The following is a 23,520-nucleotide window of genomic DNA, read 5'->3' on the forward strand; positions in this document are numbered from 1 at the left end:
ACATTCAGTAACTAGGAAATAACTTATCACGTACTCAAAGAGTAGGAAATACGAATGTACACGTTTATTACAACGATCAAATTCAAATGGTACAGAATGAATCTAATGTTGAATAAATTGGACATCAGGTGGAATTTCGGCACCTCCGCTGTATACACACACATACAACAGCATCTAAATTACTCACAAGAGGACAAACAACTAATGGTAGACAATAACAATATCCTCGTTACCTAAAGTATGTATGAATGAACAACTACATGAGTATGAGGCATTACTCACGAAGAGGCACGCTTAACCAAAAGAGCTGACTGAGTGATGTTCTAGTGGAGTTACTTACACACAAAAAGGTAGAGAGGGAAGGAGCGAAAAGGGGGGAGGAAGAAGAGCAGGCCCAATATGTACATGCATACATACATACATACACATGCGCACACATACATACACACACACATACATACATACATACATACATACACACATACATATATACATACACATGCGCACACATACATACACACATACATACATACATACACATGCACGCACATACATACACACATACATACACACATACATACATACATAGAAACACATGTACGCTCATACATACATACTTTCATACATAGATACACACACACACACACACACATAGATACACATGTACATACACACACACATACATACACACATACATACATACATACATCTAGAGAAGTGGTTGTCTTAGACATGGTCATTCCATGATGATGGAAACAATGATTATTTAAAGTGTTTATTTCTACAGTTCATCAAAGAAACTCTCTTCACTTATGAATTCATACATCCCTACTGACAATCAGAGTGTTTATTTTATATAGCTCACTGTAGGTTCTCTACTCTCTCCAGTTCCCACACAGGGACTTTTCTATGCTCCAGTTTAAATGCTTATTTGTGAGGATGCTGCTTGTGCAGTATGTCTGGAGGTTTAAGAACATAGTGATCACAGAAGGATCTCTCTCTCTCTCTCCCTCTCTCCTTCTCTCTCTCTCTCTCTCTCTCTCTCTCTCTATGTGTGTGTGTACTTGGTTTTGTCTCTGTGGCTCAACAGCTTTACTCAGACCGCGGTAAAAATTCTTCATTTTCACATCTGTACCGCATCAGCAGTGTTACAGAATCACTGCATGAATGGCCTTTGCTTCTGCATGGCTCCAACTCTGACCTGAGGCAGAATGTGAAGTAGAGAGAGAAAGAGAGAGAGAAAGACAGAGAGACAGAGAGAGACAGAGACAGAGAGAGAGAGAGACAGAGACAGAGAGAGAGAGAGAGAGAACAGGGAGCTGACAGAAAGGAACAGGGTAAGGAAGAGGGAAAAGTGGGGGTATAATTTAAAAGTTATTTTCTGTGGGGGGCGGGGGCTGCTCAGAATGTATGGATGCTGTAAGATTTTTAGCAATTCTCCAGAGAGCCCTAACCAGTGCTAAAGTGGGAGTGGGTGATTCTTGACAGTGGATTGGCTGTTATTCAGGAGTGTGCATGGGGGTGCGTCCGTGTCCGTGCGCCTGTGTGTAAGTGTGTGTGATTGCTCAAAATGAAATGAAAATCGGTTTTTTTTTTTTCTTTAAAGAAAAGTTTGACTTCATGTTCTGGAACAGTGTGTATTACCACGGGATTAAGTAAGAGAGCTAGGATACAAGGACAGGAAGCAGCGAATAGAAATGGGACACATCCCTGTCATTCAAATACTTAAGATACTTATTTAACCAGTCTAAATTTGGATTCGTGAACTGGGGGATGTTTCTGTTTACATCAGAGGCTTGAGGAAAGAATGGATGGGACACTGAATGTTGAATGTCTGTATTTCATCAGTGAGTTTCTATTTCATCTTTATTCTCATCTTCACACATGAAGGGTAAAACAGGCCATAACAGACCGTTGGCCATTTGACACCGTCATGTCAATGGTATAGAGAAATTACAGTTTTTTGTTCACCATGAATACAAGGCTGAATACTAATATCGCTTAGCTGTAACGATAACCTGTTGGAGAACCATAACCTGTTTGAGAACCATAACCTGTTGGAGAACCATAACCTGTTTGAGAACCTGAACCCAGTGAAATTACTGTTAGTCCGAAAAACTCTTTTTATAGCTCAGTGCTCTTAATACTGAGCCCAGAAATGATTCAAAACAACCATTGATTAGCATGAACATATACTAAATAACAGTGTTAAAGTAATTTTTTTTAATTAATTAATTATTCAATTATCCTAGATAACTAAGAGGAATCGATTTTTATGTAAATGTCCGTGATCGCGCACAAACACACTGTGAACAGTGAGCAGTGAATTTGTCCTCTGCATTTAACCCATACAACACACCAGTAGTGAACACACACACCAGACCCAGTGGGCAGCCTTCCCTCTGCCCAGGGAGCATTGGGGTTAAGTGCCTTGCTCAAGGGCACACAGCCATGGATGTTGGTTCTGGATGTTGACAGAGTTACTTCCCACAGTTTCAGAGCAGTAACTAAACATCATTTCTAAACCTAGGACACATACCTAGACCATTCAAAGTAGCAGTTGTAAGACCATCTAAACCAGATCTTGAATCATGTGGCTGGTGACCAGTGAAATGGTGAGTCCCGACTTATTCTGTGTGCTGGTCAGAGGAGGATGGGCTCCCCCTGCTGACTCTTGGTTCTTTCCAAAGTTTGTTCCTCTTATTTACTTCTTTTAGTGAGTTTTTGCTTGCCACTGTCACCTTGGGCTTGCTCGTGGTTTAGGCAATGATCTCTGTAAAGCTGCTTTAAGACGGTTAAACTGTAACTACAAATACAAATACAAATAAATTTGAATCGAACTGAATATTACTGTGAGTAGTTTTTGCTTTGGTGTCCACCTGTCCTGAAAGCAGTGAGGTTTGGGCCACAACAGGGGACAGCTAGTGTCAAAGGGACAGGGACCGACAGAGAGAGAGAGAGAGAGAGAGAGAGAGGGAGGGAGAGAGAGAGAGAGAGAGAGAGAGAGAGGGAGAGAGAGAGAGAGAGAGAGAGAGAGAGAGAGAGCGAGAGGGAGAGAGAGAGAGAGAGAGAGAGAGAGAGAGAGAGAGAGGGAGAGAGAGAGGGAGAGAGAGAGAGAGGGAGAGGGAGGGAGAGGGAGAGGGAGAGGGAGAGGGAGAGGGAGAGAGAGGGAGAGGGAGAGGGAGAGGGAGAGGGAGAGGGAGAGGGAGAGGGAGGGAGAGGGAGAGGGAGAGGGAGAGGGAGAGGGAGAGGGAGAGGGAGAGGGAGAGGGAGAGGGAGAGGGAGAGTATGAGCATTGTTTAATCTCAGAATAAGCGAAACGATTACTGGCCCATGTATTAGAATTTAAAAAGTCTTTTCTCCAATTGTCATCTTGTTAACATCCTTACGCAAGTATAATGATGTCACTCATCAGCTCCTAGAATCACAGCAGTGGCTGTCATTCTCTGAGAACAATTAGAGAACCCAATCAGCCAATTAGGGCAGCTTGGCAAAACCATAGAGGGGAATATAGCCAATCACATAGCCCGGCTTACAGTAAAGTGCAAGTCCTTTATTTATATAGCCCTTCCTTTGTAATAGTGAAACCATTCTGACCTTCTTAGAGGCCACCCCCCCCCCCGCTTTTTTTTTTTTAATTCTATCCATATCAAAACCATGGGCTTTGAGAACAGAGCAGGTGTCACAGAAAAAGTCCAGTGAAAAGGGCTCAAGGAATGTGTGTATGTGTGTGCTGTGCGTGTGCGTGTGCGTTTGCGTAGCGTGTGTGCATTTACGTGTGCACGCGTGTGTGTGTGTGGGGGGGGGGGGGGGGGGGGGTTAGTAAGTGATAACAGCTGTGCTCTCTTCTGGATTGCTTGTCTTATAACATGTGCATTTACAGCACCATTCAGCAAATCACTAGAAACAATAAAAACTCAGTCCCGGTTTTTAAGCGGGGTCTGATGGATGGGCATAAAAAGATTGCAGGGTGACAGGGTAAGTGAGTAAGTTCAATGTATGATTTAGGGGAGAACATTTTCTCTTCTTTTACATTCCAAACGACGAGTGTCACGCAACAAACTCAACAGATATAAAAATTAGTGCGAAACTGAACATTTTCTGAAAGACTGCTGCGCGCACACACACACACACACACAGTGCCACACATTTTCACGCATTCTGTGTGTGTGACGGAGTGCGTGAAAGAGAATAAATGATAAAAAGACAGAGATGATGTTGTATTGTATAATTCAGCAGCGTGTAAAGAACGGTGCTTTAGCAGCGTTAAAACATTCTCTTTCAAACTACCCTGGATGGACAGATCCTTTCTCATGGATGAAAGATATAAGAGAGGACTCCTCTCTCTCTCTCTCTCTCCCCAATATGTTATTGTATCCTAAACTCTCTTAAAGTGATTATGACTATAATGCTGTGTTGTCGTTTATTAATTATGCTTGTACGTGACTAATATTGCGTCTCGAGACTTCCGGCTACTCTTTCTGCGTAAATGGGCAAAAATTCACTCACGCAAAAGATTATCATTGAACGGTGGTAATCACCCCTGAATAATCGAAGATATTGAACGTCAGTCAGTAGCAAAACTCCAGTGTCAGTGGTAAATACCTCGGACTGATAAAACTGTCCATTTCATTCATACCAAATGACTCTTGAAACTGGAATGTGCGATCCGTCAAACAATAACGAGTCATTTAACCAGCAACTTGTAAACGGGAGAGAAAAACAAACGTTTAAAAACCCACAACGACAATGTTCGGTGACAGGGCATAATTAGTAGTGAAGTAGTGTTTTCAGAATGATCTGCCAAACATGTAACCGAATCACGAGCTGGAATCAGTCCTTAATCTCCGGGGTCAGTTCAGGAAAATAAGGATGAAGGCGGAGACAACCTCTAATCGTCGCTGTAGATAGTGAAAAACTACCTCTCCCTTGACCTCTTGAGGGTGTCAAGGCGCTCCTATAGGCAGTCAGATACCTAGCCTATATCTAGACTGTGCCTCTCGCTGTTGCATCCTTGCGTGCCCGTGTCGTTTCACTAAACACGCAGCGTGGTCGAAAATAGAGTAATTTAAAATAGAATATAATGACAACTCTGTCTTGAACATTATACACAAACACCAAGCACATATTTAGAAAAAGTGACTACCATCGTCAGATATCATCTCTCTGAGATGAGATGCCTTTAGTGAAGTTGAAATGCCACATTTTTAAAACTACAGCGATTACCGTTTCTCCCCTACGTAGTACAATCAACTCATAATTAAACCCTTGATTATCAACCGTTTTGTGACTGCGTCAGAAGCCTGCTCCTCTCACAGTCACATTAACAAGGCCCCTGATGCAGTTATTACTGCATACATGATAACAACGTGTGATTTCGTTATTTCCTCGGGGACAGTGTGGGCTTCCAGACTGATCTGATCGTTATCTGACAATTGATCAGTTTGACTGTCGAACACAGACCGAGCACAGCTGTCTAGCGTCTAGTGGTCAAAGTTTAATTCTGAGCAAGCAACTCTTATGCCTAGAAACACTGACCCTGTTCGTGAATGCGCAAATGCGCAAGAGCAAACGGGGTAAATCATATTATTTCATGCCGAGGTGCGCACTGTCATTTTAAAATGTACACTGAGAAGCTTCTCCTCACACACGAACAACAGAACATAGAGCACCTGTTTAAAAAACGATTTACGGCAATTACCATGGCAACGCATAAAAAGTATGAAAAAATGACATAATTTTGCGTGCTACATAGGTGTCTTTATTGATATTTGCAGTAAAATGTCGATACTTCTGTTATTGCGACTTTCATTAAAGTTATTCCCTGGCTCGATGACGTCTGGTTCAATCGAAAGTAGCCTAATATCTGTGTTTGCGCTCTATGACGTATCGTCATAAATCAGTCAAATAACGTATACAGTTGTTAATCGTGACTCGCTAGACGCGCGAACTGGGCACTTCAGGCGCGCCCCTAGTCCCGAGCGCCTTGAACGGATGGGTACACTGCAGTCTCTTTTTGGAGAAAGGCGGTTCCCTCCTCGTGTTAGTTGGGGAAGCGTGGTTACACCATACGACTACCGCTTGTTGACTGAAAATGTGTGAAGCGTAGCGCCCACCAACTTTATCCCCGATTTCGTCCCCGTCCTGCGCTTGGAGGTGGAGAGGACTCTGCAGTAACCGCCCCTCCTACGTCGGAGATTGATTTTAGTTGGACAACATTTACAGATTGCAAGCGGTCCTCTTTTCTCTTCTTCCCCTCTTATTTTTTTAAACTTAAAAGCCGCTTGACTTAGAGGAACACAAGATCTACGGACCCTGCAGGCACAAAACATGACGGCAGGCGTCGAAAAATTATTTGACCAACTTGGACACTTCAAAAGGTATTATTCGTTAATTTTCTCCACTGAAGAAAACACATTTTCGGTTCCCATGTAAAGCTGAGCTGTGCTGCCCGGGAAATAATTCGAGGTTTTAATTTTTCTCCACTCTACAATTGTTTTTCTTTTTCTTTTCTTTTTTTTTTTTAAACTCAAATTCGTTTGTTTATTTTTTCTGCCACAACTTTTTTTAACACTCGTTCATAAATGGCAATCTTCACAAGTTTAAGTCACGTTAACAGTAAACGTAAAACCGCGTGTACAATCTGGCGTTTCTTACGCTGAGGAACTGATGTTTGCCTTAAACCAAACACACAGGGGTACACGGGCATGGGAATCACGCATACACTCTTAAGCCATTGCGTCACTGTATACCTCAGTCTGACACTTATAAAAGTATTTCACATAAAACTTCAAACTGTAATTTTAGAGTCTAAACAAAATACAGTCAGTGTGTTAATTCTGTAAGATTGATTTCAGGGTAATGTATCTCCAGAAGGAAACAAATTACGCAATACACACATAGCGGGACACTTAAAAAAACTGTACTGCGTGGCTTACTTTTTTTCTTCCTCACAGTTTCTCAATCTTCAGCTGTCCTCTTTAACAACGAAAGCTGCACGTGCAGTGATCGTAGTTGAATGTGTTCATAGATATCCAAAAGAAAACTTTGGCATTGCCTTGTCCCAGTTTGATGTGCTTAGATCTGCTTAACTCTCGCTTCATGTCACTGTTAAACTCTCTCTCTCTCTCTGTGTCTCTCTTTTCCTGCAGGTTTCAGGCATGTCTCTACTTCGCTGCCGTTTTTCAGGCTACTTCCTGCGGTATCCACTACCTCGCCTCTGTGTTCTTGGTGGAGACACCTAAATTCCTCTGCGATGCTCCGGCGAACATTACCGAAGTTCTGTATGGGAATCACTCCGGGACGTCGCTGGAGGATATCTGGCAATTCTACTCCACCGGGAAGGGACCCGTGGTTGTCCTCACGGCGGGAGGCGACCAGTGGGAGTTGAGCCCGTGCAGAAAAGCGTTGCGCTTGAACGCTTTGGACTTCGAGTATCATTTCCACGGTAACAAGACGGTGGAGTCGTGCGGGGGGTTCGTGTACGACACGAGCGAGGTGCATCAGAGCATCGTGACAGATTGGGACCTAGTGTGTGAAAAGGAATGGCTCGCCAAACTCTGCCAGCCCACGTTTATGCTGGGGGTCCTCATCGGAGCTCTGGTGTTTGGCGATATCGCTGATCGGTACGATGCTCGTGTGTCTGTGGGATTTGTAGCTGTGTGTGTGTGTGTGTGGTGGGGGGGGGGGGGGGGGGGGGGTAGTATAGAAGTTGGACCTTCAGTTCCCTAATTAAGCAGATCAGAGTTTTGTATCTGTCCCTGCACACAGTCCCTGCACATCCTTTGAGCTGTCCATTATTATATATATATGTGTGTGTGTGTGTGTGTATTTCATGGTAAACGTGAAGTTCCATGTTTGGTAGAGGAATCATTACCAAAAACAACGCTCCACGGTTTTAAAAACTAGTGCTTAACTGAGGGTGAAAATGAGCTGCGGTTTCAAATCTGCCGCTGTCACGGCCCCCGGCCCCCAGCTGTCCCACGTGTACCAGTCAGCTGGCCCCTCTGGAGGGTGCAGCACCAGGGCTTTGTCAGGGTCAGGCGCCGGCTCTGTTGTGCAATACGGTAGCCGGAGACGGAGCCCAGAGTGGGCTGAGGGAGCTGATCACCTGATGCTGCCCTCGCTGCTTCTCGTCTGGCTAAACAGGGTCCCTCCAGAGGAGTCTGATTACTACAGCACCCAACTGTCTAACAGTAAACATTAAGGAGGGGTGTGTGTGTGTGTGTGTGTGTGTGTGTGTGTGTGTGTTTGAGCGAGAGAGAGAGAGAGAGAGAGAGAGAGCAGAGGTTTGACTCCTATCAGAGGCACTGTGAAGTGGGGCTGTGTGTGTTGGGGCCAGGAGGAATTTGAGTATTCACATATTTCCGTTCAGATATTTCTCTCGATTGACAGGAACGCAACTGTGCAACCATAGACACATTATTAGTCTTCATACAGAAGTGACGCAAGACTTTTTTTAAGCCGCCGTCTGGAGTGTCTTGTATTATAGTGGTCATAATCTATCTGTTTATCCTACACACACACACACACACACATACAATTGGTGCTGCATGAATGTCAATGCAGTATAGGACTAGCCTCAGACAAAATCTAAGTTAGACATGGTGATATGGAACAGGCATGCAGGAAACCTTGCCGTGGCAACGCTGTGTTGTATCAAACTCTGAAAACAGGATGTGGCGCTGTCGCAGGTTACAGTGCAGGAAGAGGAAAAGTTAGGGGTTCGGTGGGTAGTCAGCGTGTTTTCGACCGTTAGATAAAATCAGTCAGCTGAAATTCTTCTTTCCCCTACGTCACTAACAGAACAGGACGGAGCAGTGACACTCTGAGAAACCTCGAAAGTAATTTGCGATTCTGAAGTGGGGTTTGAATGTCAGTGGCTCGGACCAGGTTTTGATACTGAGGTCGAGTGATGAAGAGCAGGTGTTGGTCAGTCACAGGTCTCTTCCTCTACCTCTGTCACCAATGCAGCTCCAAACCCCAGGGCTCAAACACAAGGCAGAAAAGCAATTAAACCCGACCTTCCTCTTGGAGTCGAAGAATGAAGCTGCTTTCAAATGCGGGGAGATATATATATATATATATATGGGGTTTTTTTGAAGCATTCGGTTTAACTGACAAATTGAAATTTACATGACTGAAATTGAATTTAAAAAAAAAGCACCTTTTTTTTTTTTAATGAAAAGAAAGTCTGGAGCTTTCTCTTGGTCAGCTCATTTCCCCAGGGGGAGGTTTGTGGTCCTCGTAAATGTAAAATGAAATTGATATGTTCCTGAATATTATGCACACAGAGCATGTTTGAATGAGGTAGTTGTGGTGGGTCTTAAACCCCTAAGCAAACTCACTGAGAACTCTCCGAGTTTGAACACTAACCATCAAACCATTATCCCTGTCGGAACAGATTCTTAGCAACAGTTGCCAGGGGCCATATAGGTAGTGTCGATCAGAGGGTAACACTGTTTATGAATAAACACACACACACACACACACACACACACACACACACACACACACAACCACACACACACATGACACATCACATATTTTAGAGCTGAGAGAGTGATATGGCCAGAAGTCCATATCACGAAGTCCATATCACAACCCATATACCTCAGTAATGATAAACACAACAATGAATAATAAGGGAAGTAATATCCATTGTTTATTGCAGTGAAATGATCTGACTTACTGTTAGAACACACACACACACACACACACGCACACAAACATATCGTTTTATGATCCTGTGAGTACTGTGTTAAAAAAAGCTTTCTTCTGTTTGCTGAGGCCCCATCCATTAATGGCAGGAAACTCCCCGTTTCTCTGAGTAAGACACTTCAACTAATACAGATACACATGTTTCTATGGTGTATTACACTCTCTCTCTCTCTCTCTCTCTCTCTCTCTGTCTCTGTCACAGGGTTGGAAGACGACGGGTCTTGATGTTCACCAGTTTGTGCCAGTTTACATTTGGAATCACTGTGGCCTTTACAGGAAACTATTACTTTTTCGTCATCATGCGTTTCCTATTAGCCATGGTGAGTGAAGCACTGTCTCAGTTCTTAGAAAAACACACACACACACACACACACACACACACACACACACACACACACACACACACACACACACACACGCAGCATCTAGCCTTCCTTCATACACACACACACACATGAACACCACATGTGTTCATTGAGGGCCCCTCATGTGTCATGGGGAAACAGAAGTGCCATTGAGTCATATGGGAGACTATGTTTCTCTGGCTGAGTAAACTAGGGACGGGGAGCTGGTATATTTAGGCTGCGCACCCATACACTGAGAGGGACCTGCTCCTGGTTTTTTTTTTTCACAAACTGTGCCCTCCGCCCTTTTCTCTCTCTCTCTCTCTCTCGCTCTCTCGCTCTCTCGCTCTCTCTCTCTCTCTCTCTCTCGCTCTCTCCCTCCCCTTCCCCCACGACTTTTCTTACAGCTGTTGCTTCTTAGATTGAAACTTGTGACTGTGCCACTTAGTACACAAGTATTTACAGCATGTGTTCCCCGGCTCTCTCTCTCTCTCTCTCTCTCTCTCTCTCTCTCTCTCTCTCTCTCTGTTTTACACACGCACAAACACACGAACACATAAAAACATACAAAAATACACACATGTACACATACATACATACATACACACATACATGTATACATTTACATACACACTTTCATTCATTCATGCATACTACAATTCAAATATATTATAAATATTGATATATAATTCAACTTTGATTGGAACTTTCACTGTGTATGTGTGTGTGTGTGTGTGTATCCTAGTTAGGCTGTACTGACTTGTGATGTCGCATGTAAACAATTTCATCACACACACACACACACACACACACACACACACACACACACACAATTTACTTTTGGTATTTCACAGACGCTTTTAAACCAAACTGACTTACAAATAGTGCATCAATCAGGTATAGCTAACTACCTCATAAGCAAAAGGTCGCAGTAGGAATGCAAATTAATTATTTTCAGTACCACACTCCTGCATGTCCTGCAATGACAAAACAGAAATCTGCAAACAAAACCCACAGCTCAGAGACGAGGTTAGTACAGGAGACTTTTTTTTAATACCACAAAATATAGAAAAATAACATAAAAGAGAGGTTACACATTAGGGGACAGGTTTATTCTGAAAGAGAGGTTACACATTAGGGGACAGGTTTATTCTCAAAAGGTGGGTTTTTCAATCTCCTGCGGAAGATGGCGAGAGATTCTGCAGTTCTGATTGGGCGAGGAAGGTCATTCCACCACCGCGGAACGAGGGCAGAAAAATGACATGGCCGAGTGGAACGGCTGCCGGGTTCCCGAAGTGAGGGGACCGCCAGCTGCCCAGATGTGGTTGAGCGGAGAGATCTGGTCGGAGCGTATGGGGTGATCAGAGACTCAAGGTAGGACGGGGCAGAGCCCCTTGTGGCCCAAGAAAAACATACTCTCTTACATACTCTCTCTCCTCTTTCTTTGTATTGGTAGGTTTCCAGTGGTTATCTGGTGGTGGTGTTTGTGTACGTGACGGAGTTTACGGGCAACAAAGTGCGCACGTGGACGTCCATGCACGTGCATGCCGCCTTCGCAGTGGGGATCATGGTGGTGGCGCTGGTCGGTTACCTGGTCCGCGTCTGGTGGATCTATCAGATCATCCTGACCCTCAGCACCTCCCCGTTCCTGCTCTACTGCTGGAAGTTTCCGGAAACCCCCTTCTACCTGATGGCCAAAGGTCGGCACCAGGAGACTCAAGAATTGCTGAACACCATTGCCCACTTCAATGGCCTGGAACCTACACTCAAGGTACAGACAACGATCTTTTGCCCCCAACTCTACTTTTAATATTCACCGAACTGGGTTCTGGGTTCAGGGAAGAACCATGTTCTTGCGATATTTAGGGGATACTGTTTCTTCCACCATCTACCTCACCAAAGGGTTCGTTCCACAACTGGACACACTTGACCTTTTACTCAAAGGATCTGGCTGAGAAGACTTGTTTTGAAGAATAGTTTCAACAGGGGTTGACCTTATCTTCAGGTCCCTTTGTTCTAAAGAAAGTTGATCATTCAAATGTATAAAGTCCATATTTGACCCAAGATTCCTCTTATCAAGTGGTCCCAAACCTGTCTCTAGTTTTCATAGCATTGTTTAAAAATGGACAAAGGATTTATCGTTACGATAAATTACATCAGTGGTGGAATAAACTTCATTTATTCAGTATAACTCACCCTGAATAGCAATCAGAATAACAACCTGAACAGTGATCAGTTTTATAATTGATATTAATATTTAAAACAACAACAACAACAACAAAACATTATATCACTGTATGCTCCCTAATCAGTTTGTTTTCCTTTTTTATGATTGCAAAGAGTAGAGACTTCTCTCAGGTGAACTCAGTTGAGAGTTCATACGCGAGTTCTGGTTCTGTTTGGATCTGTCTGGTTCTGCTTCATACCCTGACAAAGGACATACCCATGTACTCCTGGGCACAATAACTCACCACTTGGAACTTGCTATCGCGATATAAACCTTTTGTGGGGCGAGTTTATTAACAGTTTGTAATCCGGCATCCGCTTCGTTAATCAGGGAGGTGTGAAGTTGGTGAAGCAAACTGTACAAGAGAGACCCATCAAAATGATTTTCTATGATGAGGGCGAGGATAAAATTCATTGGGTTAACACATAGACATTAAGCATTGACCTTACTGTGTGCTCAGCTGCATACGCTTAGTCGTATTTTTTTTTCCAAATACAGAAGTGATTCATTCGATGTTTTCTGTGACTCTGTACAGTATAAAATGATCGTAAATGCTGACTATGAAAGATGCTAACGTAAGGTGATAAGATGCTAACGTGCTAACTATGTAAGATGCTAACCTCCAGAAGCTATTCAATGAGCGATTGGGGGAGTCGGGAAAATTTTGTGACAGGATCGCAATAGCAAGTTCCAAGCGGCGAGTTTTTGTGCCCAGCAGTACAACTTTACATTCGTACAAATACCGCAAATCCCTGTGAGACTACGCTCAACTTCCTTCACCACTCGCCAAGATTCTCTGGTGTTTTTCCGCTGAAATATTATCATCCCATGGCTGTGATTTGCAATGCTTGGCCTGAGATATGATAATATCACTGGTTATGGCTGTCATCTGCCCAGATAAAACACAGTTTGTTTCCACTACACATGAGGTAAAAGTAGCACTTAAATGTTTATGGGGTTGCTCATTTGCATACTGCATCCCTATTGGTCAAACCCTCAATCAGTTTTGCTACAGTTAGATCCCACGAAGCAACCATAATTTGCTGGTGTTTTCGATCCTATGTCAGAATGTTGTGTAATGGATTCGGAAGTGTCTCTGTACAGAGTGTGATTTTTTTTTGTTGTTGTTTTTACCGTTAAAACAACAACAAAAGTCCTGTGACAGATGTTTATATTATGTCCTCTGGTTAATCATCACAGAACTGCAACAAGCTATCAGTTATCTCTGCCAGTGTATAACACACTGGGGAGCTAGTAGCTAGTCACTAGCTAGCTGAATATCCGCATTCTCTTCCCCTTCCCTCCAAATTGTCCCTAATCAACTTCTTGGTCTATAAGTGTTCTTTGGGTCTTCAGTCTGTGGGAAGAGCTTGAAACAGCTCAACAGATCTGTGGGTAAAACAAGTGAGACTTGATTGAAGTTTTGTGAGGTGACATCATAAGACATTAAAATAAATAAATAAATAAAAAATCAAATCAAATCAGACTGAATGACGCAACACAGTTCCTTAAAAAGAAAGAAAAAATATGACCTCTTTGACCTCTGTGAGGTTTTTTTTTTGACCCTCAGGTTTCTGACCTGATGGAGGGAGAATCGCATGAGGAGGCTCTGATGCCCAAGGACAGTAAAGAGGTGGAGGTGCAGACAGAGAAGAAACTCAGCATCTTAGACATGTTTGGCAGCTGGAAGATGGCGGCCCGCAGCGCCACCTGCTGGGCCATCTGGTTCATCGGCAGCCTGGGTTACTACGTCTTCAGTTTGGGCTCTGTTAACCTGGGTGGGAACCAGTACATCAACCTGTTTCTGGCAGGTAAGAGGGGTCTCAGAAGTGTGTGTGTGTGTGTGTGTGTGTGTTTGTGTGTGTGTGTATGTGTGTGTGTGTGTGTTTGTGTGTGTGTGTGTTTGTGCGTATGTGTGTGTGTGTGTGTGTTTGTGTGTGTGTTTGCGTGTGTGTGTGTGTGTTTGTGTGTGTGTGTGTGTGTGTGTGTGTGTGTGTGAGAGAGAGAGGGCGAGAGAGAGGGAGGGGCTTTCTTTATGACCGTGTGTTGTGATTGGGGAAAAAAAATGATGTGTGACTGAGTTTGTGATAAGCCATACCTGCATTGCTTAGACTGATGCAGACATTTGGTTGGTTGTTGCCAGGCGCTGTGGAGATTCCGTCGTACCTGATTGGCTGTTTTGCAATGGACCGGGTGGGCAGGAAGAGGACGTGTGCTCCTGCCTTGCTGCTGAGCGGAGTGGCCTGCATGCTCATTATTGTTGTGCCTAAGGTATGTAGAATGTGTGTGTGTGTGTGTGTGTGTGTGTGTGTGTGTGTGTGTGTGTGTGTGTGTGTCTCTCTCTGATGAAATCATTTACGTGGAACAACGTCATAAGTCAATATGACCTATAAGTAGGACCCACGCGTACACACAGTAAGGTCAAATTTGTCAAAACATATTTGAATTTTTATCCCTCAAGCCAAATTTGTGCAGAGAGACCCACGTGTGTGTAAACATACCAGTGATTGTATGGACGGAAGGACAGAGGGTTTGTAAGCATGGGAAATGTTGGAGTGCAGCTGGGGAGAGAGTGAGAGAGAAAGAGAGGGAAAGAGAGAGAGAAAGAGAGAGAGAAATACATATTTAAACATCTTTTCTTTAATCTTGTATGCAGTGCTGTGTGCTTACCATTTAAAACCTAAAGAAACATCTAGTATGGTGAACTACAAAAATGTCTCACGTCACATATTTCTACATATATTACTATGAGTGGTGACCTTCACCTGCTGATATTTTTAGCCTTCACATTCAGAATAATCAGGTAATCTCTCTCATTCGTGTGACGGCATGCTGTTTGATAATATGAATGAATGATTAACTTCTTCAAATAGTTTGGATGCATGTGTGTGTGTGTGTGTGTGTATTTGCCTTACCTTGGTCACAACTTGTCTTATCTCGTTTTTAACTCCCTGTCAAACACACACACACACACACACACACACACACACTCGCTCACTCACTCAGTAAGTAGTTATTTGCAACGAACTGTTCTCTGCTCAGTAACTGTACTTAACTTAAATATAATGTGCTGATATTAAGACTGGTCACCCCACTCACTGTTTTACACTGTAGTCTCCTGCCTCTGCCCTTAGGGACACACGCGCACACACTCACACACACACACACTCACACACACACACACTCTCACACACACCACACACACACACACACACACACACACAGAGTCAGTACGACCTGGACTGTAAGTAGAGCCCCACTGCTTAGAGCTGGATGGGGCTGGATTTTCTGGGATATTCTGGGCAGAGAGACAGCGCCTGCCTTGACCCCGTGTTACAAGCCAGTAGAGTAAGTGAGACATGCTTTTTTCTGCAGTCCTTCGACAGCTCTGCACCACCCTGTCTCACTCTCTAAGCCTTCATTCCGAAGAGTTTACTATGCCTTAATGCCATCTGATTGGTTCTTGTAAGCTCAGGCAGTTTCTCCATTGGACAGGGCCGATGTGGGGAGACTGCTCACTGGCTGATGTGCAAAACTACTCATTCAGGGAAAGGCATTGTTAGGTTTCCTCAGTTTCAAAGTTATAATATGTGGGATTCTCTCAACAGAAGAAAAATGAGACAGTGATCAGAACCAAAACGATGATGTTCTTTCTCTCTCTGACCCAGTCAGGCTCATATGGGTCTGCACCAGAGATGGTTCAGTTCTGGTGCTAGTGGTCCAAAGTCCTGCTGTTGTTGTTGTCGTCGCCGTTGTTTTCTTTTCTAGCAGTCACTGTGCTCTCTGATTGGCTGAAGGGTTTCCATGGGAACGTAACACCTGTTTCTCAGGTAAAAATGAGGATCTTATTCTGAGGAGAGGACTGAATGCAGCAGGACTTTGGGCAGGATTTCAGAATCCCTGATGTGTGGTCATGTAATAGGAGTTAGCAGCAGACAGGCTAAAAATAACCAAATAAAGCATTCAGACATTATGTACCCTTTTAAGGTACTAACAAAAGACATATCAGTAATGGAGCTCTGAATGGAGGGAAGATCTCGTAATCAAAAATCAGAGACATGTTTATGTAAAAGGATGGTATGGAAATTATAGCTTATATGACATAAGTCGAAAACGTGTGTGTGTGTGTGTGTGTGTGTGTGTGTGTCTGTGTGTGTATACTTTCTCCTTACTAACCACTTCATCCCTATCAGAACATCATAAGTTATCCTTGATATGCTAGATGAGTAGGTCCTGTGACATATATAGAGGCTGGGTGAAGCTCTCCACTGCTGTGGCGAAAACTGTGCTGTCTCACTGAGTCCCATACAGAGCACAGCCGGTGAAACTGTGCTGTCTCACTGATTCCCATACAGAGCACAGCCGGTTAAACTGTGCTGTCTCACTGAGTCTCATACAGAGCACAGCCGGTGAAACTGTGCTGTCTCACTGAGTCCCATACAGAGCGCAGCCGGTTAAACTGTGCTGTCTCACTGAGTCCCATACAGAGCACAGCCGGTGAAACTGTGCTGTCTCACTGAGTCCCATACAGAGCACAGCCGGTTAAACTGTGCTGTCTCACTGAGTCTCATACAGAGCACAGCCGGTGAAACTGTGCTGTCTCACTGAGTCCCATACAGAGCGCAGCCGGTTAAACTGTGCTGTCTCACTGAGTCCCATACAGAGCACAGCTGGTTAAACTGTGCTATCTCACTGAGTCCCATACAGAGCACAGCCGGTGAAACTGTGCTGTCTCACTGAGTCCCATACAGAGCACAGCCGGTTAAACTGTGCTGTCTCACTGAGTCCCATACAGAGCACAGCTGGTTAAACTGTGCTGTCTCACTGAGTCTCATACATAGCAAAGCCAGTGAAACTGTGCTATCTCACTGTGTCCCATACAGAGCACAGCCGGTGAAACTGTGCTGTCTCACTGAGTCTCATACAGAGCGCAGCCGGTGAAACTGTGCTGTCTCACTGAGTCCCATACAGAGCACAGCCGGTGAAACTGTGCTGTCTCACTGAGTCTCATACAGAGCATAGCCGGTGAAACTGTGCTGTCTCACTGAGTCTCATACATGGCAAAGCCGGTGAAACTGTGCTATCTCACTGAGTCTCATACAGAGCGCAGCCGGTGAAAAGGTTTTCAAGGTAATTCTGTCTTTGCCCTCTGTCAGTCCTCTCCTGCTCTGCTCTGTTAAGTTATCTCCTCCTGTTCTCTCTCTCTCTCTCTCTCTCTCTCTCTCTCACACACACACACACACACACACACATTCTCACCCTCTCTCTCTCTCCGTCTGAGGGGAATTGCCTCGTATCGCTGTGGGGTCAGCCTGTCTTTAAAATTAGTGACAACAGCTGAAGTGCCGTGGCAACCACTTGAGTTATAGAAGTCCAGGTGTGTGTGTGTGTGTGTGTGTGTGTGTGTGTGTGTGAGTGTGCCAGATCTTGAGGTATAGTTGGTAGATAAAAGTTGGAACGCTCTTGCACACAAAAGGCATAAACTCAGGCATGGATACATAAAAACACACACACTCACACAAACTCTCTCTCTCTCACACACACACACACACACACACACACACACACACACACAGAGTCACACGGGTTGTCAGATTGTTACCTGCTGCATATGTGAGACCAACTGAGGGAAAAAAATTGTTAAAAGTGAGCTGCAGGGGGTTTTTTTTTGGAAGAAAATGTCACTCATTAAGTCAAATTGCTTTTGTTTGGCTGTGGAGCCTGTCAGTCATACACATAACATGACATTATTCAGCCAAAAAAAACACAAAGGCATTTTAATATTAAAAAAAAAAATTGTATGCATTAGTCTTTTGGTCTCTCTGACCGGACCTGCGTGACATCTGGCCTGAATGCGTAAAGATGTATTTTTATAACGTTCCCCTCACAGACGACCATCATTCACACTAGAAGTCATTTTAAAAAATTCTACATGGGAAGGTGCAGGCATGAATATCAACAAAGTTTTTATTCTGATTTAAAAAAAAAAAAGTCTTCATGTTTTCATCTCCTCATACAGTGTGTGTGTGTGTGTGTGTGTGTGTGTGTGTGTGTGTGTGAAGAGACTGGAGATGAACTTGAGTGTCTGGGGGTGTGTGTGTGTGAGGGGAGGGGGGGCACACACACACCCCCAGACACTCAAGTTCATCTCCAGTCTCTTCACACACACACACATGGGGGTGTGTGCCCCCCCTCCCCTCACACACACACACCCCCAGTTTGACCCTCTGGGTCAAGCGAGAAAAGACCTTTAACTGGTTACTGCAACTCACTCCATGGGGCCTCACGGCGAACGCCAAATACCAGAGACGACAGGAAGGGACAGGGGGATGGGGGAGAGAGAGGAAAGAGAGATGGAGAAAGAGGGGGATGGGGAGAAACGGAGAAAAGAGAGATGGAGAAAGAGGAGGAGAAGGAAGGTGAGACAGGCAGAGAAAACTTGTAGTAACTTAAAAAAAAATGACAGATCTGTATCTCTCTATAAGAAATTAATAAATCATTATTCCAATGCCAGATGGTTCAGCTCACATTCAGTTGTCTTTGATTCCAAACTCTGAGTAGCAGGAGAATCAAATGCGAATGACTTTAAGAGAGAGATGAACGTTTGTTCTGGTCTTTCAAAAAACGTTAATAAAAACAACTTTGTTTTCCCACTTTATACTGACAAAGGCTCCTGTCATCTGACTGAAGAAGAATCTTCAGATGTCATTTCAAGACTTTCAAGACATTTAGATGCTTGTAAAACAAACCTCTCACTGAAAGGATAAAAAAAAAACCAATAGAAAAAGACATTTTATTTGGTGATAAATGTGAGTTTTATGACATTAAAAGTCAGAGCGGAGAGAGATGAAGAAAGAGAGTAGAGAGAGAAAGAGAGTAGAGAGAGAAAGAGAGTAGAGAGAGAAAGATCTTTCCTACATAGTGTCAGAGGGTTTTATGACAGTCGAAGGGGAGAGAGGAATGATATGATGAAAGAGAGTAGAGAGAGAAAGAGAGTAGTTTACTGATCTTTCGTACATAGTGTACAGTCTTTTCTCACTTGTCATCTAATGGAGAGTCGTATTACAGATGACTCATCTACGTGTGTGTGTGTGTGTGTGTGTGTGTGTGTGTGTGTGTGTGATCAGTCAGTCAGCGGATCACCGAGGACAGTTTAGGACAGAGCGTGATCCTTGTTATGGCTCTAACTAAGATCCAGAATCATCCACCTCCGCGCTTATACCCAGCCTGTTTGACTCCCTGCTCCCTCCCTCTCTCTCTCTCCCTCTCTCTCCTCTCTCTCTCTCCCTCTCTCTCTCTCTCTCTCTCTCTCTCTCCTCTCTCTCTCCCTCTCTCTATCGCTCCTCTCTCTCTCCCTCTCCGTCTCTCTCTCTCTCTATCGCTCCTCTCTCTCTATCGCTCCTCTCTCTCTCCCTCTCTCTCTCTCTCTCACCTCTCTCTCTCTCTCCTCTCTCTCTCCTCCTCTCTCTCTCCCTCTCTCTATCGCTCCTCTCTCTCTCCCTCTCCGTCTTTCTCTCTCTCTATCGCTCCTCTCTCTCTATCGCTCCTCTCTCTCTCCCTCTCTCTCTCTTCTCTCTCTCTCTCTCTCTCTCTCTCTCTATCGCTCCTCTCTCTCTCTCTCTCTCTCACTCTCTCTCTCTCTCTCTCTCTATCGCTCCTCTCTCTCTCTCTCTGTCTCTCTATCGCTCCTCTCTCTCTCTCTCTCCCTCTCTCTCTCTCTCTCTCTCCTCTCTCTCTCTCTCTCTCTCTCTCTCCTTTCTCTCCCCCCTCTCTCTCCTTTCTCTCTCTCTCACCCCCTCTCTCTCTCTCCCCCTCTCTTTCAATCTCTCTCTCTTCCCCCTCCCTCTCTGGCAGGGACTCAGGCAGAATGTCAGTAACAGAATTATTAAGCAAAGGGCCTGTGACAGGCGGTCCAAAACCAAACGACTCTGTAACAGACCCGACCCTGAGGCAGTTTGGTCTCCAGACTCAGGGAAGCAAAGCACAGCCCTGTTTAATAAGCTGAAACGCACCTGCACTTTTAAGCTTCCGTCACAGCATTGATCTATGAGATGAAAGTGAACTGTACACGTCCTGGTGCTGTTAGAGGTTGTAATGTGTACTGTGTAGTAGTGATACCCGTACTGTGTAACACTGCACTGTGTATTACTCTCAGTGTAATGTGAACTGTAAAACATCTCTCACATCTCTCATACATCTCTCTCTCTCTCCACCTCTCTCTCTCTCTCTCTCTCTCCACCTCTCTCTCTCTTCACCTCTCTCTCTCTCTCTTCACCTCTCTCTCTCTCCACCTCTCTCTCGCTCTCTCTCTCTCCACCTCCCTCTCTCTCTCTCTCTGCTGTAGGACATTGAGGTCTTGGCCATAGTTCTGAGTATGACGGGGAAGTTTGCCATAGCCATCGCCTTTGGTCTGATTTATCTCTACACCTGTGAGCTTTATCCCACCATTATCAGGTATGTACTGTTCTGAGATCAGCCACTGAAAGCATCTCCATCTCCTCGACGTCCCTCTTTACTGTCCTCCACAGACAGTGTATTCTTTACTGTTAGACACTGTCTGTGTATGCATCAGATACATTATCCTTTATGTGACGTCCAAGAAATTTTACAGAAAATAATTTAGAATATGTGTCCATATGTTCTGTGTGTGTGTGTGTGTGTGTGGTGTGTGTTTGTGTGTGTGTGGTGTGTGTGTGGTGTGTGTGTGTGTGTGTGTGTGGTGTGTGTGTGTGTGGTGTGTGTGTGTGGTGTGTGGTGTGTGTGTGGTGTGTGTGTGTGTGTGTGTGTGTGTGTGTGTGTGTGTGTGTGTGTGTGTGGTGTGTGTGTGGTGTGTGTGTGTGTGTGTGTGGTGTGTGTGTGCGTGTGTGTGTGTGTGTGTGTGTGTGTGTGTGTGTGTGTGTGTGTGTGTGTAATGTTTCCTGCAGGTCTCTGGCAGTCGGGAGTGGTAGTATGATGTGTCGGGTAGGCAGTGTTGTGGCTCCGTTTTGTGTTTACCTGGCTGACCTCTGGATATACTTACCTCAGGTACACACAACAAAACAACCACACCAGTCCAGTACACAAAGTCCTCTTTCTCTCCCGCTCTCTTTCTCTCTCTCTCTCTCTCTCTCTGACACTGACTGACCCTTTAATCAAACTGAACTGCAATTTCTCGAACAAGCCGCACCGGAATCTCTCATCAGCCTCTAACTATCGATTGCTCTCACTATCGATTGCCCTTTTTCCTCTGTGTGCAGATGTTTGAAATGTTCTTGTTGAAGTTCTTTTGGGGTAAATTCAAATTTCATCTCTCTCTCTCTCTCTCTCTCTCTCTCTCTCCGTGCGTCTGTAGCTCATTGTAGGAGTCTTAGCCTTCATCATCGGGATCCTGACCATGTTTCTGCCGGAGACGCTGGGTCAGCCGCTCACCAACACGCTGGAGGAGGCCGAGGCGTTGGGATCCAAGCCCAGCAAAAAGGCTTCAGCTCCGGGCAACAAGGTGGGCCAGGAGACCATGGAGATGAACTCTGTGGACAGCAAAGCCTGAATCTGCCTCCTCCAGAAAGAGAGAGAGAGAGAGACAGAGGGAAAAAGAGAGAGAGAGAGAGAGAGAGAGAGAGAGAGAGAGAGAGAGAGAGAGAGAGACAGAGGAAAAAAGTCAGGGAATGAAGGAGAAGAAAAAGACTCATGAGACATGAGGAGTCATTACTCAGCTTCAGTAATTACAGTGAGTCAGAGAAAGGATCATCAAGGATTTTTAAAACAGTTTTCTGCACTAAAACGTCAGTTTTACTGTAGTGCAGGAGGATCAACCAAACTAACCCAGTAGACTGCTATGTGACTACACCAGTGCCAAAAAAACCTTTTATTTTTCATCACAAAAATCATCATCATCATCATCATCATCATCATCGTTGTCTTCATCATCATCATCATCACCGTCTCCATCATCGTCGTCTTCATCATCGTCTTCATCATCATTGTCATCTTCATCATCAGTGTCAGCTTTAACTTCATGATCAAAAGCCCCCAAGTCTTATTCTCAATAATGTAAAGAATGATCAGTAGAAATGTTTGTTTTGTTTTATTTTTAAAACATTTGTCTCGTACATAACAAAGATCTCTTTTCTTTTTTTCTTTTTTTTTCCAGAGTGGTGCATTTGCATTTTTTGTGCAGTTATGAGGCTGCCGTGAACCCCCCTTTTTTTTTTTTTTTTTTGGGTGTGTGTTCTGCCTTGCGATACCTCTTTGTGCTTTGTGTTAATGGTCTGGATTAGATAACCACTCAGAGCTTGAAGAGTTTTGCTTCCATTTAAATTCAGGTGTCATTCAGGGCTTGACTTCGGCACTGCACTACAGCAAGAAGAAACTCTTTGGAAAGAAAATGATCCACGACCACACATAATCTATAGATCCTCAGGTATACACTAACGTGTGTGTGTGTGTGTGTGTGTGTGTGTTTTACTTAAAAAAATGACAGACTGTGAGATAAGTGAACATCGACTTTGTGCTTTATAACTAGAGCAGCTCTTTGTTTTTGTTTTTGTTTTTGTTTTTTGGTCATAATCTTGGCATGAACTTTCGTGCCTGTTTTTGAATCATTACGTGAGAAAAAAGACTGAGGAATCAGATTAGGAATATAATTCATCCTCACGAATATTATATCTCTGTAATCATCACACATGAAAACTCAACAATAACACATGCTTATGTCAAGTGCCTGAATGGGTTTTTATACTGGTGTTTTTACATAAATCTAGTTAAACTGTGATCTGAATACATGTGATTTTCTAACATTTAGTCTGTGTGCTGCTTTTTTTTTGTTTTAAATGAATACAATCTCAAAGTTTAACATTTCAGGACTAAGACTGTCATTACAATTTGTGTTAAATTTACCTTTTAAGGGCTAGGGTTAGCGTTGGGATTTGTATCAGGTTTACTGTTTAAGGAACAGGATTTGGGTTCGGGTTAAGATTAGGGTTGAATTAGGATTATTCTCGACACGTAAAGACTGCACTTTGTTTTTCATAATGACCTCAATCAGGATCTTAATTTCTTCCAACCAAGCCTTAAAATTCTACTGAGTTTACGTGAGACGGCTTGTTTTGTTTTTTGGTTTTTTTTTAATGGTGTTTTAATGCTTTTAATAATTTCAGGTGGTTTAATACTTTAGTTTACTGATGCTATTCGTTTTAATAGTTTTGCTGTAAATCTCTCGTTTGCCTGTGGTTGTGTGAGAAGTAACTGCAC

The 23,520-nt window shown here is 43.9% G+C and overlaps 1 protein-coding gene across 1 annotated transcript; it reads left to right on the forward strand.

Annotated features, from left to right (window-relative positions):
• Window positions 1–6,330: 6,330 nt before the first annotated feature.
• On the forward strand, window positions 6,331–21,840 carry slc22a16 (solute carrier family 22 member 16). Its single transcript, XM_030772660.1, has 9 exons — window positions 6,331–6,380; window positions 7,152–7,625; window positions 9,923–10,040; window positions 11,521–11,835; window positions 13,862–14,102; window positions 14,435–14,562; window positions 20,636–20,745; window positions 21,216–21,315; window positions 21,623–21,840. The coding sequence occupies exons 1-9, from the start codon at window positions 6,331–6,333 to the stop codon at window positions 21,815–21,817; spliced, it is 1,731 nt and encodes a 576-aa protein (XP_030628520.1). The 3' UTR covers window positions 21,818–21,840.
• The last annotated feature ends 1,680 nt before the right edge of the window (window positions 21,841–23,520 follow it).

Source organism: Chanos chanos, chromosome 4, assembly GCF_902362185.1.
Source record: "Chanos chanos chromosome 4, fChaCha1.1, whole genome shotgun sequence".
NCBI lineage: Eukaryota > Metazoa > Chordata > Actinopteri > Gonorynchiformes > Chanidae > Chanos > Chanos chanos.